This window comes from Ranitomeya variabilis, chromosome 2 (assembly GCF_051348905.1).
Source record: "Ranitomeya variabilis isolate aRanVar5 chromosome 2, aRanVar5.hap1, whole genome shotgun sequence".
Taxonomy (NCBI): Eukaryota; Metazoa; Chordata; class Amphibia; order Anura; family Dendrobatidae; genus Ranitomeya; species Ranitomeya variabilis.
In genome coordinates this window covers 722,306,244-722,333,926 of record NC_135233.1, presented here as the reverse complement: position 1 = coordinate 722,333,926, position 27,683 = coordinate 722,306,244, and the positions used below count along the sequence as shown (strand labels likewise).

At 44.8% G+C, this 27,683-nt stretch overlaps 1 protein-coding gene across 3 annotated transcripts in view; it reads left to right on the top strand.

The window, feature by feature from the left end:
- CEP85L (centrosomal protein 85L) overlaps positions 1-27,683 on the top strand; it is a 119,486-nt gene that overhangs the window by 16,295 nt on the left and 75,508 nt on the right. For all 3 annotated transcript variants that reach the window (XM_077289535.1, XM_077289534.1, XM_077289533.1), the window contains exons 2-3: positions 1,044-1,199; positions 25,327-26,072. In XM_077289535.1, coding sequence (XP_077145650.1) covers positions 1,044-1,199; positions 25,327-26,072 — 902 coding nt within the window. The remainder of the gene's footprint in view (positions 1-1,043; positions 1,200-25,326; positions 26,073-27,683) is intronic.

Below are 27,683 nucleotides of genomic sequence, written 5' to 3'. Positions count from 1 at the left end.
GCCATTTACAGTTTGTCGTTAGTCTTATGGACAGAATCTTAGTTTCTCATCTGTACATGGCCACGGTGTAGATCTCACTTGTGTCATGTCCAGCCTGCTGTCAGTGTCTTCACAACCTGAATTGTCCATGTTTCAAGTACATGTTCTCTCCTTGTTTTAGGCTGTTAAAATGTCTGTTTTTTTTTTTTTTTTTGCTGGATGGTGTGTCCGCAGAACAATTACTGAGACGTCTTTTTTTTTTTTTTTTAATCCAAGTAATTTCTCAAAGTTACCCATACAAGTCTATGGGTCCATGAAACTCAATGGCTGAGCACATTGCCATCATCAGTGCACAGTCCATTATTAAAATTGCAATGTGGAGGAGACGTTTTGTAATTTATTTTTTCAGCCGTGCAAATTACTGACACACTGATGGTAAAAACCGACACACTGACCAAACACTGATGGTAAAAACCGACACACTGTCCAAACACTGATGGTGAAAACGCACACACTGACCAAACACTCAAGGTGAAAACCAACACACTGTCCAAACACTGAAGGTGAAAACCAACACACTGACCAAACACTGATGAAACTCTGATACAAATCATTGATGAAAATCCGACCATTATTTGCATATGAGAATGTTTCTGAATGATGTCTGAATGAGGCCTTATTCTGGGGACGACATCTCATTTTTACATGTAGAAAGCAGTAGCTGATTCTGCGTTAAGAGATTGTCGCACTCAGTAATTTCAGGCTGTCCCTTATAAAATGAATGGAGTGGTGGTGCACATGCTCTGCCTCCTCTCCAATTCACACGGGAGAGCCCTGAGCAAGTTCTGCTGGGGTGGACCCCAGGAGTCGGACCACCACTGCTCACACATTGATGTCCTCCTCACTCGGTATCAATAGATCTTCCTGGAAGCCCGACATTACGTCAAGAAAGGGGGTTATTATAAGCTTGTTAGGAGAATATAATGATTTGGTTTTGGAATGTTTCCGTTGTGTGTTCTCACTATACGATCCTATAATTAATTCCCTTTCTTTCCTGTCCTCAGGCGCCGATTTTCCCACATCTGGGTGGATTGCAAGTTCACTGTGGCATCCTTCAGTCGCCCCAACTAGTGGCAGGACCAGCCACACACGGAGACACAGCATTACATCGGACAGTGGTGATACCGGCATAGGTACCTCTTGTTCAGACAGCCTGGAAGGTGAGTGCACACTTACTCCCACTTTTCAGGTTGCCGATGGCTTTATACCTAGGGATTAGCAGTGTATCAAGACTGTGTGACTAATAAACGCGCCTTGCTGCCCAGGGCGCTGCTCTGAAGGATGAAAGTTGGTTCTGGAATGCTGCTATTCTGTAAAATTCATAAATATGGCAATATCATCTGATCCCATTAGGTGCTGGATTGTCAAATTCTTGACCATAGAATATATAAAGTTGACTTGTGAGCATAGAGAACCTAATTATGATCTAAAGGAACATAGCAGATATGTTACATTTCTAGAATGGCTTTTCTTTGCTTGCTCTTACCTATGGTTGTAAGATCCCACATGATTTTGTAGTTTTATGCCAGGACAAAGTGTTAGATGTTTTAATTTTCTGTAAATTCAGATTCTCAAATTAGGGATTTGAAGTAGTTTTTTTCATACAACTGCTACACTGCAGTGGAGGACAGTTCCTTGGCTTCAAGTAGTAAAATAAGAGGAAAGCAGAAACTGGAGAATGGTGGCAGATAGAAACAAAAAGTACATTCGAAATGTGATTTCTCACTGTTTGCACATGATACTAAGTAGGACATTTTACTGGCCTGAGTAATCCATCCAATTGTTGCTGATCCTCTGGTTCTGGAGCCTGAGTAATCCCTGCAATTGTTGCTGATCTTCTGATCTGGTTCTTGAGCAGTTTGTCTTTTTGTTCTGTGTACCACGATTTCAAAGTTATCCTGCTCCGTAGTAAAGGTGCAAACAGCTGGGCGTACACCACACAACTTGTCTGTGGGCATTTGCTGATTCTCCTCTATTGCTGGTCAATCAATGCATGGAAGTGCATATAGAGAGGTTCTGTGATGTACGTCCAGATGATTGAGGGGCGAATTTATACTATTCTTACTAGGTGACATAATGGAGGGTTACAGAAGAAATAAAACGTAAAGCTGTTCCAGGAGCGGTAGAGCAGTTGGAGGAGATGCTCATTTTTCATTAAAGAAAAGTCCTATATAAAATTATTTTTACAATTTTTTTTTTTTTTTTTCTTCTATGGTATAATCCTGTATCTTTTATTTCCCATGTAAAACTCAACTAGAGGTATCCAGGTGTTGGATCTCCCTTTATGACGCAGTATGTCCTCCTAAGTCACCACCTCCGTGGCATTTAATACCTTGTGGGTGGCTGTAAAGATGCTGATGATTTGTAACTAGTGATGAGCGAGTGTACTCGTTGCTCGGGTTTTCCTGAGCACGCTCGGGTGACCTCCGAGTATTTTTTAGTGCTCTGAGATTTAGTTTTCATCGCCGCAGCTGAATGATTTACATCTCTTAGCCAGCTTGATTACATGTGGGGATTACCTAGCCACCAGGCAACCCCCACATGTAATCAGCCTGGCTAGTAGCTGTAAATCATTCAGCTGCCGCGATGAAAACTAAATCTCCGAGCAGTTACAAATACTCGGAGATCACCCGAGCGTGCTCAGGAAAACCCGAGCAACGAGTATACTCGCTCATCACTATTTGTAACCAGTACCTATGCGTTTCCTCTGTTAGAGGGAGCTGATATGGTGCAGGAGGTGGCGGGCAGAATCTGGTGGTTGAACTGCTAAAAAACTAAGAGCCCCTGTGGTTTCATACAAAGCCTCAGATGACTACCTTCTCAGCCGTGGGACAACATATATGTGATGGCCCTGACCCCTATGAAACATTCCCCAGGCCAATCCTGAGGCTGCACATTGTTAAAAAGTTGGGGTTTGTCCAATTTGCTGCTCTGGAGACATGTAAAACATGGTTTGGACAGAACAATTGCCGACAGGTCATAGTTTTCATAGTGACGTCTGCCTATCCTCTCTGGGAAGGTAACGGTTACTGGCGGCAGCTCCACATGTAATGCGGTGTCACCTGGTTTTCATGGTTCGCTGCCTGCACAGTTACTTCTCTACCGCTACATTCAGATGAACATTTGTGGTATTTTGTGCACACGCTGACAGCACCCGAGCGGCTGCAGGCAGTCTGAAAACTGAGGCTTCCTGTTCTTCTAGTGAGGCAGGAAATCTGCATTGTTCTGTGCCACGTTACCAGTGCTCTGGTTTAAGATGCAGGACCCTTCTGATGCCCCCGCGCCTCGTACTTGGCACTGTAATGAGCTGGACATGTACCATTACTGACGCTTTACGTAAGTCCTTCCACATAATGACAGATGAGACGTTCTGAATTTCTATTACTCTCCTGCCCTTTCTACATTGGGATATCGAAACCATTGGTGTAAAGAAGATGAAATGTGAAGGAATACTGGATTATTTGCCTTTAGTTCAACATGTATATCTTTTCTTTTTTTTTTTGTGTGTGTGCAGTTGGGATCGTAATCATTCACATTGGATTTTTTTAACATCATCAGTGTATGTGTGTAGAGGGGTTGTAGCCAGATTTAACTTTTAATGTGGATCATGCAGCTTGTAATGAAAGCATGTCTCGGTGTTTTGTTTTTTTTCCACATATGTATATGTGTGTGTGTGTGTGTATATATATATATATATATATATATATATATATATATATATATATATATATATATATATATATATATATATAAAACTGCTGTATAGACGATAACTTGCTGATTTGCGGTCATACAACCGCTGGGAGCTGCAGCGATCAGCAGAACAAGGAATTTTTCTCTATGATGGGGCACTTTTATTCCAGTTAATAAATAGAGGGTCAGGTCGGATGCCGAATCTCTCCATTAATTCTCTATGGGGCTGCTATAAAAAATCAAGTGCAGCACTTGACAGCCCCATAGGCAATGATGAGTGGTGGTCAACCATGTGCACTGTTGCTCTATTCTTACAAGGATAAAAGTTCCTTGTTCTGCCAGTCGGTGAGTGTCCCAGTGCTCGGATCACTACTAAACATTAAAGGGGGGTGTCCACTACTAGGGCAACCCCTTGTTAAACTAAATATTCGGCCGCAATAACAAAATAAAGCCTATACCCCGCCAGTGCCAGGTCCGTTTTAGCGGAATCGTCACTTCCGGTCTCGGGGCTGTGATGCAGCGGAATGATAGGTGATGCCCGCCGTCCAATTAGATAAGGCGTCACTGTCTCCGCCTTCATACCATCTGAACATGAAGCCGAAGTCCTGGATGAGCTGCAGTCTGGACTTCTTCATGTTCCTTTTGTCCAAAGGTGGAGACAATGACGCCAGCACTGATTGGCCGCCAGCGTCACATGTCACAACACCGCATCACAGTCCCGGGGAGAGCAAGTTGCAACACCACGTAAACAACGTCAGCACTGGAAGGGAGTATAGACTTTTATTAATTTATTGGGGCCTAACATTTAGTTTAAGAATGGGTCCTAGTAGTGGACAACCTCATTAAAATATCTTGTGGATAAATGATAACTTGTTTTCACCCGACAATGCATTTTACAAATAAAAAAGCTAGAAAGGCACAGAAACCACTTCACATTCAAGTTTTTAAATTGATTTAATTTGTTAGCATAAAAATAAGCAGGTTTGCAATTGACTTGCTTTTTAATATTTTGCTGTCATTTTCCTGTAATGACAGCTGTTATCTTTCATAGTGTACAGCTGGTTTACATGGATCTTGGCTTCCAGAGCCAGTTCGAGAGTGAACATTAGTTACATTCCAGGAGAAAGGTTAGCCCTTACTATGCCAGTTAGAGTTAGCTCTCCTCCAGCCCATTGGCTTCTATACAACACTTATCTGCTAGCCTCCTTCCGCTTCCATCCTGTCCCTCTCATCTTCTGAAGAGATGCAGTTATAAATCACCAGGCCAGCAGCTTCCAGAGCAGGTCTCCTCTCTCGCTATCCTGTCTGGAGCTATGTGCTTGTTCAAATGCCCTTTGAGTGATGGCAGTGTCGTCTCCAAAACAAACCAACGATAGTTGACTCTGTTGCAGCAGAACTTGTGCTGAACGTTATAGTTCTACTAATACAGCTCTACTACTCACCAGAGCTGTCACTCTAGAAGGAGAGCCCACCTCACCAGAACCCAGGAGGTGAGGAGACTGTAGGGTTGTGTGCTGGTCAAGAGCCAACTTGAGAAAACCCCTTATGGCCCTTTTGTATGTATCTGATAGCTGTCTTCCAGTGATAGGTATGTAACGGAACATTAGAGTAGTGGCTTTTGTCACTGACATCTTGTATTCAGTGTCCTCCTACACATGATGTAGACAGGCAGTGTAGGAGGCCGCTCTCCTTATGAATCATGCACTAATAACAAGTCGTACCGCTCTAAGTAAGGTGATAATTCTTCACCCTACTGCGCTATACACCACATTGCTCTCAAGGAGTATCATCATGCTGAAGTTCAAACTTAATTTGAAGTTTAAGATGAAAATGTAATAAACCACAGTTTCTGTAGCTCAACTGAGGTTCTGTATGGAAGCCGTCCTAGACTAGAAGTACTTCTGTAAGAAAATATTGACTGCCTATGGTGGCACTGCTGCATGAAGTTATGTGGCATTTTTTGTGGCCTTTGTGGTATTGGTGAGGTTGGCTATGTGAAGGCACATTGTCTGTATATTAACTTGTTAAACCCTATTTATATTTTGGCAAGTTTAAAAGGGTCATATTCTTTGGCCTATGCCCTGATCACAAGGTGTCCCGTTACTGGGACTTCCAGTGAGTGTCTATAAATTGTGCAGGAACCTGAAAATCAGGTCATGACATACCGTGAAGCCTAGTAACTAGTCTCTCGGCATGTTATCATGAAGCAGGGCCTCTCCTTTTCCCTGCTTATCCAGCACAGACTAGCTATCTAGCTATACTACCGGCATTGTGGCTAAGAGGTAAGCTGATTGACTGCAGCGGTCATATACTGGTGGTTTGTAAGTCCTGTTGGAGCATTTGCACTGGTGCTGCCTGGCATGTGGTGAACAACACCTATAACTTGAGGTTTCCTATTTCTTTGTGATTTTTGCCTTTTCCTTTTTTAGTCTATGATGAGTAAGGTCTAATGACTCCATATCCCCCTTACAGGTTGTGTAATGAAGCAATATGCCAGGAAACCACAGGAATTTCCACAAAGGACTTCATGTAGAAATGGCATTTTTTTCCAAAGTTCAGACTTGTTCACGGATCTTCCACCTAGTCTACGAGCAGGGTTATTTTAGGGAAGATTGGGGTTTCCAGCCTTTGTATGAAGATTGCTGACATTAGCTGGGGCCTGGGAAACAAATAACCGAAATACATTACATTCCATTCATTTCTCTTCCTTGGAATTCCAGAAATGCCCATCCTAACGCCCAGACGATCGGTGGAGAATAATGGATGTTACATGTGCTGTGCTGGGAGGGCGGCCAGAAATCTGCTTATTGACCTTCCTGGGGGTTAAAGGTTAATAACTGGAAATAAGCATTTTTTGCCTCAGTCATTGTAATACAAATATTTGTTTGATTTCTAGTTCTTTGTGCTCCTTAGTTATATAACTTTCTCTTAAATATTAATAAAACAGAGGAGATGGAGAAATCCGGCCATATCGATCCTCTCTTGTCCTATACATGGGACATCTATAATACCTGATCCTGTATTTATGGGGCAAATGAAAACTATTTAGGGTTTTTTCCGGGTCTTTGATATTAATGGCCTATTGTTGGCGCAGAACATGGATATCACACTGGTGGTGGTCTGGTACCATACACAGATCCGTATTTTTGGTAGTGGCTGATTACTGTCGCTCAGGTCCAAGCCAGCAAATGAGTGTGTGGGCGAGCTTGAGAGCTGCAGCCTAAGTATGGCCGTCACTATCAATGTCCGGGATAAGCGCTTTCACACTACTTAGAGATTGCTGATAATTGCAGAAGACACAACGTTCTAATGGCGCATTTACACCGGCCGATTCTAGGTTGTTAAATGAGTGCAAATTGTTTATTCGAGCCATTTAGTACTCGCTTCATTACCTGTGTGTAAACACTAACAATAATAGGACTGGAGTAGTGATGAGGGAACGTGCTCACACAAGGTGTAATCCGATCATTCTTATATGTAGAGTTGAGCGAATTTCTTCGGGTCCCAAAACACAGGCTCTCCATGCATGTGCTGTGACAGTGACGCAGCTGCGACACATGCAGCTGCGGTGCTGATCTGCTGGCGCGCTCTATGTATCCGGGTTCCCACTGTAGCTTATTTAGTAAGCGAAGACTCGAAGATATTCGCTCAACTCTATTCATATGTCAACAGAATGTCTTTGGTGTGCTCGAATACAATTTTTGAGTCCCCGCAGCTGCATATCTCGTGGCTGTTTGACAGCGGAACACATGCAGTGATTGCCTAACAAACGGGTTTTGCCTAACAAACGGGCTGTTGAACGGCCGTGAGACATGTAGCCGCGGGGACTGGAGCATTTTATTCAGGCACGCCAAAGTCACTCGGTTAGCATCCGAGTGTGCTCCAATAACACCTTCTCCGATCACATTCACTCATCACTAGTGTGGAGCAATTGTAATACGACTTGTGTCCCCATGCAGTATAATGGCTGCGCAGCACCCCTTGTAAAAAATAGTTTTGTTTTTAGACGGCATAAATGATCCAATTGTCCTATAACTGAGCGTTTTGCTCGTTCGTCAGGCGATCAATCAAGAAAGGCCTTCCTGCAAGCTCTGCTTCTCTAATTCATGGTCCACTTTACACATTAAGCAAATGGTCAATTAAAAATACTGTTCTTTTTACCAAAAAACACCAATCTCTCCCTCCTGTTATGCTGGTGCACGCACCATACTGTGTAGATGTCATACCTGACCACAGAAACTTTCCTGTGACTCCATGGCGGATGACGGATTGGGACAAAACAAGAAATTATAAAATGAACTCAAACTAAGTAAATGAGACAAACCTAAAATGACTCCAGACGCTTTTTCCTGACTTCTGGGACTTTTTCTTCCATGTGATGTTATGAGAACGGACACCACTTTCCTTTTATCGCCCCGGGACTTTGTCTCCCTATAGATGACTATCCGGTCCTATTGTATATAAGTAATTGGAGCGCCATCACTTTTCCATGCTGCCACATTATGAGCAGCCATCTTTTGTTCCTAATGGGATGATATAGGGTTCTGATGTGATCCGTAGTCTAGCATTCTGACATTTCTAAAGCAGCATGGAAGGGAGCGGCAATGCAGAGGGAAAACGGCAGAGTAAGTAGTTCATGTCTATCCCGCGGTAGGAGGGACCCTCTCTAGAGACTTGGCAGGCTTATGTGACGCAGAGAGGTAGCTGTGCCAGATGGATCAGCTTCATTTTATTCACTGCAACACAAATACAATTTAAAGAGGACACATTGGTCAGATCTCTTCTGAATGTCACTGCTTTACCCAGAGGTTATTTGGAAAGAAACCTGATAGCTGACAGAATGCTGCTTACACTTGTGGTTCTTGTGAGACCAGTTACTCAAAGTTTGTTATTGAAAACCTTTTCTAATCTGAGATATTGGATGTGATTTGTGTTAGTCCGAACTGTACCGTCTTGCATTATATTCCTGAATGTAATCTAGGAATGTGACAGTTTATAGTGTAATCGGTGTTACATAGTGGTGGCTGCCTCGGCTTCTTCGGTGTTACATAGTGGTGGCAACCTCGGCTTCTTCGGTGTTACATAGTGGTGGCAGCCTCGGCTTCTTCGGTGTTACATAGTGGTGGCAGCCTCGGCTTCTTCGGTGTTACATAGTGGTGGCAGCCTCGGCTTCTTCGGTGTTATAGTGGTGGCAACCTCGGCTTCTTCGGTGTTATAGTGGTGGCAACCTCGGCTTCTTCGGTGTTACATAGTGGTGGCAGCCTCGGCTTCTTCGGTGTTACATAGTGGTGGCAGCCTCGGCTTCTTCGGTGTTATAGTGGTGGCAACCTCGGCTTCTTCGGTGTTACATAGTGGTGGCAACCTCGGCTTCTTCGGTGTTACATAGTGGTGGCAGCCTCGGCTTCTTCGGTGTTACATAGTGATGGCAGCCTCGGCTTCTTCGGTGTTACATAGTGGTGGCAGTCTAGGCTTCTCTGGTGTTACATAGTGGTGGCAGCCTTGGCTTCCTCTCTGTTACGTAGTGGTGGCAGCCTTGGCTTCCTCACTGTTACGTAGTGGTGGCAGCCTTGGCTTACTCGCTGTTACGTAGTGGTGGCAGCCTTGGCTTCCTCTCTGTTACGTAGTGGTGGCAGCCTTGGCTTCCTCGCTGTTACGTAGTGGTGGCAGCCTTGGCTTCCTCGCTGTTACGTAGTGGTGGCAGCCTTGGCTTCCTCGCTGTTACGTAGTGGTGGCAGCCTTGGCTTCCTCGCTGTTACGTAGTGGTGGCAGCCTTGGCTTCCTCGCTGTTACGTAGTGGTGGCAGCCTTGGCTTCCTCGCTGTTACGTAGTGGTGGCCGCTTCGGTGTTACATAGTGGTGGCAGCTTCGGTGTTACATAGTGGTGGCAGCTTCGGTGTTACATAGTGGTGGCAGCCTCGGCGTTACGTAGTGGTGGCAGCCATGGCTTCCTCTCTGTTATGTAGTGGTGGCAGCCTTTGCTTCTTTGATGTTACTTGGTGGCAGCCTCAGTTTCTTCTGTATTAAATCTTTAGAAGCTTCTATATAATTTTCTCAGAACAGCCGTTATGCTTATGCAGGCACCAGTCTGGGCAGTGATAATTTCCTGCTGATAAACCATTCTTAATTGCAGTGAAACAGCACGCAGCCTATAAGTAATACACCGCTGCACTCAAATTACATAGCACAAACCCGCTGACTGACTCCCTTTAAACAGTTGTCCACCTGCCAATGTCTGCTTTTATTTTGTGATTTAGGTTAGATAGCAAGGGAGTGATCTGATTGGCTGCTAGGGCAAATGTCCCCCTTCTGTCTGCCGTTGTATTTATACCTGAGCCCTTATGTGCTTCCATTTGAATTGCTAATGCTGGTGCCTTTTGTATGGCTGGAAATGATTCATTACTAAGGGGGGCATGTGTATGTTATCTTGGTACATCAACGAATATGGCTGAAAGCATTGCGTCTTGTCTATCCATGCACATTCACATAGCCCCCACACTCTTTTGCGCTGTTTTTGCAAGTGATTGGGGGTCTACAAGTGAGAAGGATAACGGATACATCAAGGTTTACGTTTCTCATTTAATTAAGTCTAGCTTGCTTTACCTTTTCCCATGTTAAAAAAAAATGTAATGGCAGAACTGAAGTAAAAAAGATATTGCTGGATTCACTCCATACAAATCAGAAACCGATTTTTCTCGTGGAATAAATAGAAAATAGTGAAAAATTAAAACTGTCTGCCACAGAATGTCAATACAATAAATGAACAGGATGGTTCAACTCCTCTGGATTAATGAACTTGCCATCATTTTAACGTTTTTTTTAACGGATAACTAGATGTGTTATAGTGAAGCCATACAGGGTTGTTTTTCAGAAATCTTTCACAGGGATGTTCTGAAAATATTAAGAAATTGCATCAACTTGCCTAACAATTAGTGATGAGCAAGTAGCACCAGAGCATGCTCAGATAACACCTTATCCAAGCGCATCACTACTAACAATCTACCAGACAGGAATGTGGGGGAAAGAAGCCAAATCAGTGTCTTTTATCAGGGTTTTCTGAATCGCATATATAACTGAGCTCAGCGCATTAGCAGGCTGCCTAATAAGCCCTATCCCTAAGATTCCCCCCGAGTGGGCCACGGCTAGTTGTCTCTGATACACATATCCTGTGCATCCCGTCCACTGCTCAGGCAGTGACTCCGATACACGAGCACCAGGATCGGTGGTCAGAGGTAGGATGATCGGCGCTCGTGGCCTGTAAGCCATGTCCCATCTGCTGGCCTTTGTACGTGTGCCTTTGTCGGCATCAGGTGTGGACCCTGCCATTAGCGTAATTACATTCTTCACACATTCATGAGATTTTCCTATGAATAGGACCCTGCTCCCAGATTGGGGCTGGAGAGGGATAATCGTCTTTGCTGGTCTTCCGGGAGCTGCAGGATGATTGTTGTGTCTAATCTGGGGTCAGCGGAGTCATCTCTGTGCTGCGGACCCCCGGCTAAGTGCTGCTGTAATATAGTGTTTTCTGATTGCACTCCTCTTCCATTAGGTCTTTCTGCTTTTTTCCTCATGTAATCTTCGTTACAATGATTTAATATCTAAACTGTCGTCTTTTTCAGGCACACACAGAGGTGTCAGGGCCATGGTTATGATCACAATATTTGCTTTAAGGATAGGCTCACTTGCCTATGGTAAATCCGAAATGTGTTTATAAGATGACAGAAATAAGAGGCAAAGATGTGTTGTCTGATCCTTATGGGCTAGCCTCATTCATCAGGCCTCTCTGTGGCTACTCTGTGCACAATCTTCAAGGACAGGGCTGTTCTGCCTTCTGGATTTTGGTTTTTCTCATGTGTAGACAACGATCTGTGCGTGTGAATGGGGTATAAAATAAATAGGATTTAGTCATGGAGTCTGGCCTAAGGCCTTGGCACTAATATCTGAGCCAATAGAGGTGTATGGTGCTGCAATATGAATTTGCACTGCATAGGTCAAAACGTCTGTGTCCCTGGACCCGTACGATGCGGCATTGAATGGATGGTTTGCTATGGTGTCTTTTGAACACAGAGAGAGAGAGATCCAGGCTTTCCATACACTGTGGCCAAGAGACGAAGATCAGGGATGCCCATTCTGTATATTGGCGCAGGTCATGTACAGTACAGACAAAAAGTTTGGACACACCGTCTCATTTAAAGATTTTTCTGTATTTTCATGACTATGAAAATTGTACATTCACACTGAAGGCATCAAAACTATGAATTAACTCACGTGGAATTATATACTTAACAAAAAAGTGTGAAACAACTGAAAATATGTCTTATATTCTAGGTTCTTCAAAGTAGCCACCTTTTGCTTTGATGACTGCTTTGCACACTCTTGGCATTCTCTGTACTGTAGGTGGCACCTGCGTTTATTGCACACTTTTGACATATGCCCTTCAGCACTCCGACTCCAGTAATGTCACTACAGCTCCCAGCATACCCTGATAGCCAGGAGCACGTGTGGACTGTGTTTGAGCTCCTTGCCTGGTGGCCTGACCACTTTTCTGCAGGAAACCAGAGTAGTAGTCAGTTTGTAACCACTTGCATGAACATAGGCTTATGATGCATTTAGACTACGCAATTAAACTGCCGATTGGCTACGTGTTTGCTGATCAGAAGTTGTTTATAGCCTATGTACAAAGTCATTGTTCTCAGCAGCTCGCATCCTATTTACACAGGACCTTGAGCTGCTGAGAACAATGATTTTAAGGGAGCTTAAAATAGCACTCCTTCCACTCCATTATATGATATAGCACTGTGTACTTACAATTGCTCATTTTGCTTTTCTACCCAGATAATTCTTCTCTTTACTCTATGTAGAAACAGGAAGTCTCTTGTCCCTGCATTTCTCATCCCCCTTATCAACTCCTGTCCCAGCTGCTGCCTCATCTCTTTGGGAGTGACTTATGACTCATACAGGGAAAATTGACCTCCTGTTTCTACATAGAGCTTTGAAGGATTCAGTCAGTTTTTAATCATGTGATGTCATGGACCTAATGGAAAAGAAAAGAATTAGCTGGGTAGAAAAGTAAAATAAGCATTTGTAAGTACACAGTGCTGTATAATATGATGATTGCAATATAATTTGGATGGCAGTGCACCTTTTAAAACCATTTCTCCTAGCAATCAAGTCTCATTTGCTGACCTGGTTGTTTGTATAGATCCCTTTGCCGTGAAATACAGGAATATGTCTTATTTTCCAGTTTGTGTTTTGTGCTCCACGCCATATGCCACGCATTAGTGCTGCAGACCTCCATCATAGTGATCTAATTAATCCTGATTCTCTACTGCTGTCACATTTCTCAGTTGTTGCCTCCTCATACACACTGTGGGCCGACTAAGTTGGGACACATTAATATTTCTTTTGGAAGGCCTACAAAGAGATTGAAATATGTCGTTTGTTGGAAGTAATATTGCCATGAATATTGAATAAAACAGTAATCTTTCTGGCGGGTTCATTTATTATTTACGGCCTCACTTTGTTCTATTCCCTAATTAATGGTAGCCTGACGTGAAATCCCTGAAGAGAACACGTACCAGGGAGCGCTCACGTTGCATTTCTGTAAAAATATCTTTTCTAGTTTCTTTCTAATTCCCCTGTGTATGTATATTGGGGCTATCCGATAAAACCTCTAGTAGCACTCGGCCATGTTATACACCTGTGTGAGCGAGCCCTCACAGAAGTGAACTTTGTCTTATTACAAACATTTACCTCAGCACTTGACCTCTTCTAGTGCTCGGCAGCTCTGCTAGAGATCTGTGCCTGATTATAACCAATGTAGCGCAGCAGAGGTGAACCTGGTCTCATTACAAACCCACATTTGTAGTGATGTCCGCTCTGCCCCTCTAATCCGTACTGGAAGCTGAAGCACTGAGATAACTGCAGCACATATCGTATGTGTTGGTACAGCAGAAGGGAGCTTTGTCTTATTACAAACATTTACCTCAGCGCTTGACATTTTCTAGTGCTCGGCAGCTCTGCTAGAGATCTGTGCCTGATTATAACCAATGTAGCGCAGCAGAGGTGAACCTGGTCTCATTACAAACCCTAATTTGTAGTGATGTCCGCTCTGCCCCTCTAATCCACACTGGAAGCTGAAGCACTGAGAGATAACTGCAGCACATATCGTATGTGTTGGTACAGCAGAAGGGAGCTTTGTCTTATTACAGTGTTAGCTTTGATCTCACTGCAGAGTGTCATTATGAGAGCAGACTGTCAGTCGCTACATGTCTCACACTGGTAATGCCTCCTTTCATCTACAGTAACCTCTGGAGGCAGATTCTCAGGCCTGTCCCAGCCATACTTTTTAACAGCTCATAAGAAAGATGTGGATTTCTTTGGTACAAGATATTGGATCACAGGTATCGGTTTATGCACCTGCCTGTGACATACATGCCCATATAGACGGCTTAGAGGGGTTGATCCCACTGACCTATTCCTTTTAATTACCCGGTGTTACTTCATAAAAAAAAAGTCTATATATCCACCTCCTGATCCAGCTCTGCTTTTAGCCCTGTGTCCACTGCTAGTCTTCTGACAATGGGTGCAGCAGTAACATGGCATTGTTTGTCATAAGACCGATGGGGGACACAGTGATGAGTGAAGGTATGGCGTAGGGGGCAGGACCGACTTATAGATTTTTTAAAATTATTTCTGCAGCACCCTAGCGATGAGTTATGGCATGGGAAGAGCTTTTTCCAGTGTATACTTTTGGCCTCCTTTTTAGTTGCCATAGAGGCTATCAGTCTTAAGTTCCCATGCAACATCTGGTATTTGAATAAGGACAATTATACAGACAGTCACCGTGTGCTCCATCGTACCTAATTTCCGGCCGTATACGCCAATTCGAGGTGCTCATCAAGATGAAGTAGACTACTTACAGTCAGTAGCCCCTTTGGCCCATACACCTGAATCCTATTTTGCGGGAGGGGAGTGCTCGGGCGGAAGGCCTGACGGGGAACCTGAACGTAGTGGAAAACACTATATGACCCCAGCCTTAGACGGTTTTTGTTCCGTTACCTTAGTGTCTTTGTTCTTGTATATAGATGCTAATTTTGTCCTTAGTTGGTGGATATTTTTCTTTGGGAGATGCTCTATAAGGACAATCTGATTTTACACTCAGCTTGGCATGAATGTGTGCGAGTTCAGCTTGGCTTGGTTAATATTTCATATAAACCAGTGACGGGAACACGCTCAGCCGATGAAACGATTTGCAGCTGTTAACGCGTTTTACATATTACATTAATGGTCTCTTCCCAAACAAGCGAAGGCCTTTGTTCTCTGCTGTTCTCCCGAGATATGTCTGAAGGTAGCAGGGATCACGTGACATAATGTCATGCAAACCCTGGGAGAGCCAGTGTCAACACTGCTGGAACGGTAACGGAGGGGAGTAAAAGTGTTAAATACGACTCGAAAAAGAGTTTTAATAGATGTGCTTTTTTTTTTTGTTGTTGAACAAATTGTTAATGTATGCAAAATTTGATGACCTGGCTATTTCACCAGATCACTTTAGCCATCGTTATACATTAGGAACATGGGCCAAACTTATCAAAGCTAGCAGCACAACTATCACTAGTGTCCATAGCAGCCAATCACAGCACAAGTCTCATTTATTGTGCTGCTGTAGAGAAATGCAAGCATCACTGTGATTGGTTGTTATGGGCAGCAAAGATTGCACCAGTTTCTATACACCAGGCCCCTTGTGATTGGGGCGTGCTCGTGCAGATGGCAATTAGGGCTTATGGTGGCCGCAGACTGGCTGCACTCCAGACGACGTGTGGTTTACTCATTACATTCATTCACCCCAGAACTGATCCTGGCATGTAGCCATGTTGGGTATTTCATGGCTGCCAAGTTTTTAAGACAGGATGATATCATGCGATTGTCATGTTTTCTTCCAAGAGTGAAAAATAAATGGCCATTTACTGCTGAGTGACAGCGATCTTCCCTCTATGGCCCTTGATGCCATCTATAAGATATTGGGAAGCCGAGAAGATGTGGAAAATGTCCTTACAGGGGTTGTCCACCTATTGGAGACTTTATATCCCTTAAATACATGTATTTGGAGGTCATAATCATTTGTGCAGCTAGGTTTCATCACACATGTAGCTTTTTGCTTTTACCGGCTTTTTGTCTCCCTGCACTCTTAATTGGTGTGTGGTCCTAAATTAGATAAAGTCACAAAAAGACCGATAAAAGCTCTACAAACCTTCCCGTAAAGCTATGTTCTAACGGGCCATTACTGGACATGGGAACATAGCCTAAGGCCATGTGCACACGCTGCGGATTCCATTGCCGAATTTTCCGCAGCAGTTTTGATAAATCCGCAGTGCAAAACCGCTGCGTTTTTTTACTGCAGATTTATCGCGGTTTTTATTGCGGTTTCCGCTGCTCACTGATGGAGTCAGTGTACTCATTCAGCAGCCGGCAGTATGCAGTACAATACAGAGGCTAAAGAAGGCCAACTGGGCAACATTTTTTAATGAAACCCAATTGCAAGAATAATTGGTTTTTTTGCCTCCTAGATACGCATTTAAAGTTAAAGAATAACACCGTTCCAATTAGTGGCCAGCTGCATTAGAAGAGGGTCCTTTCTGTGCATTTCTTGGCTGTGCCTGTGTGTGTCAGCCGCTGCTCTGCATTGGCAGCGACGTGTCAGAGTCAAGGCTTTGTGCTATTCTATAAATGGCTGCACAGCTGTGCCATGTTACACGCCGCCGGTCTGTCAGGAGGGTGGAACACGGCTTCATTGTCTCCCTGATATGTGCTCCTCGCACTGCTGCGAACCGTGCTGACAAGGGTGGCACTGTGTACCTCATACAGGCAGTATACTCTTCTGTGCCTGCCTCCTGTCAGGTTACCCAGCCTGGCACTAGGCACTGAGGAGACACAGAAGCTTCCTGGCCACAATGTCGCCTGTTTCATTCTAAGGTGGCATCCAAGTTCTTGCTCCCTCAGTGGAGGACGATATACCGCTCCATACAGACCCCTATACAGTCACACTACGCACAACCGCCCACCCTCACAGTGTAACGCTCCCATGGCACCAGCACATCTCTAATCTGGAGACCCACAGTGCGATCGGCGCTCCATAAGGTCAAAGGGAATCTGGCAGCAGCTTTCTGCTATGTTATCTGAGAGAAGCATAATATAGTCAGAGACCCTGAATCCAACAATGTATCACTTAGTTTACTGGGTGCAGCATTTGTGACACAATCAGAGTTCTTAGATTTAGTAATGCAGCAGAGCTGAGAAAGCTAACCCCGCCCACACCACAGCTAACCACGCCCACACCAGTCTCTCTGTCGACATAGTCTATAGACAGTGAGCTGCTCATCCCAGGAGGTGGGGGAGTTGGACCAGCTGCAGTAGTACAGAGAATGATAATCACCTGGTGATAAAACCTTCGTCAGTAAACAGCTTTATTGAAATCAGAGTTTTATCCCCTATCCTCATGCTGTCCTCAGATTACATAGCAAAAACTGCTGACAGATTCCATTTAAGGCACAGGACAAGCCGAAACCTCTCATTGTGTGACATACAGAGTACCTTTACAAATGGGCATCTATTTTATCTCCATCTTCTTCATTTGGTTTATATGATTCTATAAAATAAACTTATGCAGTCACTTGAATCAAGGACTGGGGGGGCTGTGTTCTCTAAGACTTGCCTGTACACTGGCACCCCCGGCATCACTTACATACATACAGATTTCAACGTTGGTCTCGTCATCTGTCACCCTTATCTCATTTATTTTACTCACTTATGTAGCGCCATTAATGACATTATCCCTGTCCCCATTGGGGCTCACAATCTAAATTCCCTTTCAATAAGTCTTTGGAGTGTGGGAGGAAATCGGAGTACCCGGAGGAAACCCACGCAAACACGGGTAGAACATACAGACTCCTTGCAGATGTTGTCCTTGGTGGGATTTGAGACCAGAATCCTAGTTCTGTAAGGCTGCAGTGCTAACCACTGAGCCACCATCATTTCAGATTCGACTTACCATGAATATCAAAGGAAAATGTTCACAAATGAAACAAAGGCATCCTGGCACTCATAGAGAAAACCCATTTTAGATTGTGATCATAGGAGAAAGGTGTTTTTTTTTTTTCTTCTCTTCTGCCATGTTTTTCATGGATTGATCACATACCCATAACGCTATATTCTCACAATGAGCTTATGGGGAGTTTTTGCATATTTCCTGCACCATTTCTGGGTCATTCCATGTCAAGTGAACCAATGATTTTTACCTCTATATTTTTAATTCTTTTGAGATTTTGTTATTTGGTAATAGTGTGTCAGAGAATGCAAAATGTGAAGAAGAAAAAATTCTAGAATTTTTTTTTTTTTTTAATTGATTTTCAAAGTTTGGAAAAAGTGCGAATTTCGGTGTTGCCTGCCTTTACATTTCTCCTCATAACTCAGGCTAGAAAAAGATAGAGAAACCAAATAAACACCATTCTACTCAGAACTGTACAGGCTTTCACCAGATATGTCACAAGAGTATCTTTGATAATATTTTACCCATTCGAACGCAAACGCAAAATTTTAAAACGCATTTCCCGAAAAAAAAAAAAAAAGTGTAATTTCAAAATTTCAAAAACCGCACATGTGCCTGTTATGCTCCTGTTCACATCTGTACCAAAATACATGTTGGGATCGTGATGGGATCATATTATAAAAAATAAAACTATTACAGTGTCAGTTCAAAAATCTTGAAGTCGGATCTGTTCAGCCTGTGCTGTAGTAGTGTGGGGTCCATATTTACCAAATAATCCATGATTTTTAGATATTCCGGTATTATTTTATTATGTTACAGCTTAGAAGCAGGAGAGGACAGAGGAGAAGCTTTGTTAGGGCTGAGAATGACCAGGGGTGGACAGTGACTGCAGAGCAGATGTAAAATTGTAAAAGTTACAAAAATCAGATATAACTCAGGTGGAGCCGAGCACCATGACAGCCGCACATACTCTGACACAGAAGGAAACGGCCATTGCTAGAGAGCGCTTATGGACAAGATGACATTTCTCCCACTAGAAGGGACACATTGATGATAACAGGCCAGTGTAAAAACCTACTATTAATTGTTTGATTAGTTCATATTTTATAGAACGAGGATTTAACTACTGTACTATTCTTCTTAAACACTTCATAAATGACATGTTTAGTGATATAGTAGAAAAAAATTGTTACATGTATAAATAGGTGGTAAAAATATTGTTTTTTTCATCTTGTTTTTAACATATAATTATATGATCACCTTTTTTCTTTTGGCTTGTTCAATGCATTCAGGTTGAAAATGCTGAGCAAGTTGTGTTATGATGTATTTATTCTGGCACTTCGGTATTTGTTTTTTGTGTTTCTTTATTGTTTCATATAAATGTTGAATTCAATACGTCGTAATTTGAAAAGAAAAAAGGAAGAAACTCACATAAACATAAAACCAGATGATTCAAAATTTAAAAAAAAATATATAAAAAAAAATACAAATTTGATAGGTCCCAAGTCGAATCCCTGTACAAATATAAACAAGGACACAAGTAACACACATGCATGTTTTCACAATTTTAAAACATAGTTTTTTTCGCAATTACACATCAAAATTTTGAATTTGATTTCTCCAATACAAAATATAAAGACATATAGTCTTGTGACATATCAAATGAAAGCCGGTACCGTTCTGAGAAAAATGATGCCTCTCCCACCTCTATATCTTAATTCTAGCCCAAGATATGATAAAAAAATGTAAAGCCATAACAGGCCAAAATTCGTGCTTTTTCAAAACTTTTAAAATCTGAAAAAAATTAACTGATGAAGAAAAAAATTCAAAACTTTTAATTTGTAATTAACTAAAGTTGTACTTCATAAAAACAAAAAATAAAAAAAATCTAAAGACGTCAGGTAAAATAAAATATTCATATTTGGATCACTTGATATGGAATGACCCTTCTGCGCCTGTCATGTAAGTTCCGATACTTGTGGATTTTTCATTCAGTTTTGGGTGCATTTCTTTGCATAATTTTTTATCACGCTGTCATGTTATAATTAAACTTCTTTGTTTTTGATACTTTCTGGTATTTGGCAACACTTTATTGATACAGTCACATGGAGATTACATGCGTTTTAATGCGTTTCTGCAGCGTAAACACACTAAAAACGTAAATGTGTTTTTTTACCTGTGGATTTTCCACATCTAATGTAATTCTCTGGGGACCATCTTCATTGAAGACTCTTGCCCTGTGGATTCCAAGCACAGTGTGCACAGTGGGAATGAAGTTGCTCCATATCCCATCCCCTTTGCTGGAACTATCAGACTATGTGCTTGGATTTCTGCAGACCCCCACTCATTGCTGCTCACCCCCTTGTTGTATTTCACATATTCTAAGTGTTTTTTTGATTAATGGTATGGTAAGATGCCCGGCCCGGCATATCAGCTGTTGTGCCCACCTGTGTCGGCCATGGAAGCTGCTGCTGTTGGCACATGGCTCGTATCTTGGTGCTGCACATCGCAGAATGCCAAGTATTTCTATGTGTCTCTTCATTTCACACATTGGAGTAGTCCAGACATTCGCGGCCTGTGCAGGGATTTGGTCGTGGGGAAGGCGAGGACTTCCAGTATTGCCCAGAGGTCATGAATGACATGGCGTCGGGCAGACTGGCGGTGGAGGTGTTAAGTCCGTAGGGGGCATAGTATTACTTGGATTGTTGCGTGCTGAGTATTGATCTGTTACTCCCGTTACCAGAAGATGCACAGCGTCAGGTTTCCAAAGATCTGGGCTACAAGAGCAGATCAGTGGCCATACGGCTACATGTGACGTCTCACAGCCTCCTTCCCTCCTATATACTGGGAGGTGAATGAATACGAAATCAGTGCCATCCTAGCCATCTGTTCACTGAGCCGCACTGTGTGTAGGTACTGTGCCATCTTCTGTCCTAATGATACCCCGTGCCAATCTGTTCACATGTCTGCAAAATGGAAACAGATGAAATGCAGAAGGTTAGCGCCACATTACATGTCTGATTGTGCTTTCTGCAAGCTTCCCTATGTAATGGCTCCTGTCTCAACCTGTGCCTGGGAGATGTGCAGGACAGAATGAGTTAAATGGTTATTCCCGTTATTATCGAGTATTGCCGGATACTAGTGTCACATCAGTTCACCACTTACATGTTAGGGTAGGTAATTGGCAGTGCTTTGGAGACATACACATTAGCGCTTGCCTGAATCTCTCCTGACCCCCATACACAGGAGCGCTTGCCTGAATCTCTCCTGACCCCCATACACAGGAGCGTTTGCCTGAATCTCTCCTGACCCCCATGCACAGGAGCGCTTGCCTGAATCTCTCCTGACCCCCATACACAGGAGCGCTTGCCTGAATCTCTCCTGACCCCCATACACAGGAGCGCTTGCCTGAATCTCTCCTGACCCCCATACACAGGAGCGCTTGCCTGAATCTCTCCTGACCGCCTCATACACGGGAGCGCTTGCCTGAATCTCTCCTGACCCCCATACACAGGAGCGCTTGCCTGAATCTCTCCTGACCCCCATACACAGGAGCGCTTGCCTGAATCTCTCCTGACCCCCATACACATTAGCGCTTGCCTGAATCTCACCTGTCCTCCCCATACACGGGAGCGCTTGCCTGAATCTCTCCTGACCGCCTCATACACGGGAGCGCTTGCCTGAATCTCTCCTGACCGCCTCATACAAGGGAGCGCTTGCCTGAATCTCTCCTGACCTCCCCATACATGGGAGCGCTTGCCTGAATCTCTTCTGACCCCCATACACAGGAGCGCTTGCCTGAATCTCTCCTGATGGCCTCATACACAGGAGCGCTTGCCTGAATCTCCGGACCCCCATACACTGGAGCGCTTGCCTGAATCTCTCCTGACCGCCTCATACACAGGAGCGCTTGCCTGAATCTCTCCAGACCCCCATACACAGGAGCGCTTGCCTGAATCTCTCCTGACTGCCTCATACACAGGAGCGCTTGCCTGAATCTCTCCGGACCCCCATACATAGGAGCGCTTGCCTAAATCTCTCCTGACCGACTCATACACGGGAGCGCTTGCCTGAATCTCTCCTGACCGCCTCATACACGGGAGCGCTTGCCTAAATCTCTCCTGACCGACTCATACACGGGAGCGCTTGCCTGAATCTCTCCTGACCGCCTCATACACGGGAGCGCTTGCCTGAATCTCTCCTGACCCCCATACACTGGAGCGCTTGCCTGAATCTCTCCTAACCGCCTCATACACGGGAGCGCTTGCCTGAATCTCTCCTGACCCCCATACACAGGAGCGCTTGCCTGAATCTCTCCTGACCCCCATACACAGGAGCGCTTGCCTGAATCTCTCCTGACCCCCATACACGGGAGCGCTTGCCTGAATCTCTCCTGACCGCCTCATACACGGGAGCGCTTGCCTGAATCTCTCCTGACCTCCCCATACATGGGAGCGCTTGCCTGAATCTCTCCTGACCTCCTCATACACGGGAGCGCTTGCCTGAATCTCTCCTAACCGCCTCATACACGGGAGCGCTTGCCTGAATCTCTCCTGACCGCCTCATACACGGGAGCGCTTGCCTGAATCTCTCCTGACCGCCTCATACACGGGAGCGCTTGCCTGAATCTCTCCTGACCTCCCCATACATGGGAGCGCTTGCCTGAAACTCTCCTGACCCCCATACACTGGAGCGCTTGCCTGAATCTCTCCGGACCCCCATACATAGGAGCGCTTGCCTGAATCTCTCCTGACCACCTCATACACGGCAGCGCTTGCCTGAATCTCTCCTGACCGCCTCATACAAGGGAGCGCTTGCCTGAATCTCTCCTGACCTCCCCATACATGGGAGCGCTTGCCTGAATCTCTCCTGACCTCCCCATACACGGGAGCGCTTGCCTGAATCTCTCCTGACCTCCCCATACACGGGAGCGCTTGCCTGAATCTCTCCTGACCGCCTCATACACGGGAGCGCTTGCCTGAATCTCTCCTGACCGCCTCATACAAGGGAGCGCTTGCCTGAATCTCTCCTGACCTCCCCATACATGGGAGCGCTTGCCTGAATCTCTTCTGACCCCCATACACGGGAGCGCTTGCCTGAATCTCTCCTGATGGCCTCATACACAGGAGCGCTTGCCTGAATCTCTCCGGACCCCCATACACTGGAGCGCTTGCCTGAATCTCTCCTGACCGCCTCATACACAGGAGCGCTTGCCTGAATCTCTCCAGACCCCCATACACAGGAGCGCTTGCCTGAATCTCTCCTGACTGCCTCATACACAGGAGCGCTTGCCTGAATCTCTCCGGACCCCCATACATAGGAGCGCTTGCCTAAATCTCTCCTGACCGACTCATACACGGGAGCGCTTGCCTGAATCTCTCCTGACCGCCTCATACACGGGAGCGCTTGCCTGAATCTCTCCTGACCCCCATACACAGGAGCGCTTGCCTGAATCTCTCCTAACCGCCTCATACACGGGAGCGCTTGCCTGAATCTCTCCTGACCCCCATACACTGGAGCGCTTGCCTGAATCTCTCCTGACCGCCTCATACACAGGAGCGCTTGCCTGAATCTCTCCTAACCGCCTCATACACGGGAGCGCTTGCCTGAATCTCTCCTGACCCCCATACACTGGAGCGCTTGCCTGAATCTCTCCTGACAGCCTCATACACAGGAGCGCTTGCCTGAATCTCTCCGGACCCCCATACACAGGAGCGCTTGCTTGAATCTCTCCGGACCCCCATACATAGGAGCGCTTGCCTGAATCTCTCCTGACCGCCTCATACACGGGAGCGCTTGCCTGAATCTCTCCTGACCGCCTCATACACAGGAGCGCTTGCCTGAATCTCTTATTGTGATCGTCGGGGTCCCCAGATGTTATCCCACTAATGGAAATCGTAGTGATCAGCCAAGAATTTTACAGCGAGAGTTCAGCTTCTCTACAGCGCCACCACAGGGTAGATGAGGCATTACACAAAACCCCTAGACTCAATCGGTTCTCCCATAACCTAGTCTGCTTGTGAGTTGTGACTAATGGCTGTGGATCCTAAATGAAGTACACCCTCTTTTAGAGTTTGATGAAAGAAACATGACTCCCCCCCCCCCCCCCCCCCCCCCCATTACTCCCACTCGTGTCCAGGCATTATTTGTTACTGCCGCTTGTCCTCATTCACTTCAGTGCAGCAATAAACACAATCTGACTGGTGTGGCGCTGTTCCTGGGAAAAGGCAGTGTTAGGCTACGTTCACATTTGCGTTGTGCGCCGCAGCGTCGGCGCCGCAGCGCACAACGCAAACGAAAACGCAGCAAAACGCACGCTAAAACGCTGCGTTTTGCGCCGCATGTGTCCTTTTTGGCCGAAAGTTGGACGCAAAAAAAATGCAACTTGAAGCGTTTCTTGCGTCCAACGCTTGCGGCCATGCGGCGCAAAACGCAGCACAACGCATGTCCATGCGCCCCCATGTTAAATATAGGGGCGCATGACGCATGCGGCGCCGCTGCGGCGCCCGACGCTGCGGCGCTGACCGCAAATGTGAACGTAGCATTAGACAGACAAGGAATTTAAATCAAAAAGCCCTAATACAGTATTTAAAATTGGGTTTCTTAACCAAAGGACCCCAGTAAGTGATCCTGCAGCTATGGTGACTGGCGGGGGTCTACACTGCACTTCTACCAGCTATGACTGACCCTGCGCAGAATTGTCTATATTTTCCCCCAGGTCTGTAGACTGGTGGGCATCAATGGACCTCTCTGAAGCCTCTGCACATGGTCGCCTCCCAACCAGACCATCAAGTGACTACTATTCTGTAGTCGGTGCAGCAGACCCTTACTCTCTGGGTTCCTGGATAAATCTTACTGATCATTGCTCTTGGTTCGGGATTGCCTCTAAATTTAAGTATGAGATTTGTGTTCCTCTTCATCTGTATGTGATTGTAAGACAGCCATTAGCAGGCTGATTAGTGGCTTAGGGCTCCGGTAATCCTGTAAGGCACTGCTGAGGACAGCTTATTTTAGGAGCGGAGTAGTGATGAGCGAGTGTGCACGGATAAGGTGTTATCTGAGCATGCTCGTAACAGAGTGTCTTCAGAGTGCTCTGATACCATGTCCGAGTCCCCGCAGGTGCATGTCTTGTGGCTGTTCAACAGCAGAACAACATGCAGGAATTGCCTAACAAACAGGGTGCGAGACATGCAGCCGCCGGGACTAGAACATGGTATTCAAGCACACCGATACTGTATTAGCACATGAGCATGCTCAGATAACACCTTATCCGCTCATGCGCGCTCATCACTAGAGCTGAATGATCAGACACCCTTTCTGGTCAGCGTTCATGACAAACATGTACAGATGCTTTGTGTGGGGTACCACAGGCATAAACCATGTGACACATTGACTGATACAGTAATAGAGATATAGAGATCTATATTACATAATTTTTTTGTCTAACTGATGTACTTTATGCTGATTGAGTTTATATACATATGTATACAGTGTGTGTATATATGAATGTATGCTATTGCTCCAATTGATTTCTTTGTTCTCTTTCCTCTTTAGATCATTCGACTTCCAGTGGTACATCCACATTTAAGCCAGTGAACCCACTGGTGTGTCTTCCCACTACCCATGTCATGCCCTCTACAGCCAGGACGTCCGTGCCCAGACACCGAGAGGACAAGCTGGACCCTTCCTGTTGGGACAGCGGCTATGCTTTGCCTGGGGCAGGTAGGACCTATGGCCATACTGACACTCCGCTTGACATGAAGGACTCCAGGCCCATGAAGAAGTGGTCGTCTCTTTCTAAATTGAGCACACCGGATGCTTTTGTTCAGGATAGCCAGGTGGACAACGGGTCACGCCATAGCCTTGAGCGCATGGGCCGGGAGAGTTGTCTGCCCCAGCAGTCGCGCGCCTATAGGCCAGCATGTCTGCACTTCAGCATGGAAGCTCTTAAACTGGACGATAAGGATGCAGATAAGAAGGATTTTATGGACATGGACCTCAAATATAAATACAACAGCTGCAGCGGGAGTGACTTTACTAACTCTGCTCCACAGAGTAGGAGGCATACCTTGGATATGACCTATAGTGCCTTACCGGAAAGTAAGCCTTCTGCTAGTGACTCATATGTGCAGAAACACAGTTATTTTGGGTACCAGGCTGGAGCCCCCCTTCAGTCTTCCCTAAGAACTCAAATGTGGCTTTCAGATCAGCTCCATGCGAATTCTCAAGACAGGAGAACTCCAGAGGAATCGTGTTTGTCCGCTTGGAATCCATTAGAACATCTCCGCCAGAACACCGAGGTACTGGAAACATAAGTGTGATTGTGCTGCCACCTTGTGGGCAATCCTTACTATTGCAAGTATAATTTTACCCTTCTAGTGTTGACGAGGAAACTGAACTTTGATTCTATCAGAATGTTATTCCTTAATTTGGCAGTATACGCAAATTGTAGACATTGCTCAGCCTTTCTGCAATACACAATTTTCATGTTGTAAGCCACCATTGACGGATTGGATAGCCGAGGTCATTGTGAGCGGACAGTCAGTGGCGGAAAGAAACCATTTTATTCATCCATCAGTCGATTAGCGCCATATGGAAATGTTTAGTGCATTCACTAGAAGCTTTTCCTGTCTCATATGCCGAAGGTAGGGTCCGCACATGATGTGATCAGAACTGCCGGCTGCAGCAACCGTTATGGATGTAACTCTTGGCTTTAGCTAACGGAGACCGGTCCTACGCATTGGTGCGTGCAGTATTTGGGTCCACGGGCTCAGTATGGCGGCACACAGGGTACTATGGCTCTTTATGCCAATCCTATGGGGTATCATTGCATTCCCTACATTACAGCACATGATGAAGTATGTCACTTGCTTTCTTCCCTTACATACATTATATAAATGCTTCAGAAAAATATTTTCCTTCAAGTATATAGTAGATTAGGAGCTGTACTGCGGTTCTGTACAAAGCTGATCCTTTATATGAAGCCTTTGGCCCCTTTTTTCACACTTCAACCTCTGCCATATTTGTTTCACTCCTGATATTGGCTTGCAAATACTGATGCATTAAACTGACCAAGTACTGCCATGGGAAATAGACCTTATGCTGGAGTTACACACACTTTTTTTGTGTGGGATTTTTTAACAGCCTTTTTGTATTTTTTTCAAAACACAGCAGGCAGATGATACTTTATCAAAATTTTAAATTTAGACTTTTAATCTGTAGTCAGAGGGCTTTTAGTTGCTGCCATTTGGGGTGTTGTGTTTTTCTTTTTTTCTGAACGTGCCCGCTCTGTGTATGGAGTTTTTTTCCCCATTTTCTGCCATCGGAAATTGCTTGACAAAAATGTACAATATGTGACAAGATTAAAAAAAAAGACACCAAAAAGGTTGTGAAAAACAATATAAACAAAATGCTCTAAAAGAGGGGCGGGCAATTATTTTTCTTAAGGGGCCATATGAGAGACCGTGAATGTTGTGGAGGGCCAAACCACTAGGCTGAAATTAATTCTGCTCAATGTTAATATTAACATATTATGTATATTAATATTAGTTATGTCACTTAATATTGAGCAGAATTAAGTATGCTATATACCGTATAAGCCAGCACACCGCCTCTATATACAATAAAGCCCAAAATAGCCCCCACATAGCCTCTCTGTGTACAATATGAACCCTCACATAGCCTCTTATATAGTGTCAGTCCCCACATGGTCTCCTGTGTACAATATGAACCCTCACATAGCCTCTTATATGGTGTCAGTCCCCACATAGCCTCCTATATAGTGTCACACTGTACACAGGAGACCATGTGGGGACTTACACTGTCTACAGGAGGCCATGTGGGGACTTACACTGTACACAGGAGACCATGTGGGGACTAAGTCCCCACATGGCCTCCTGTAGACAGTGTAA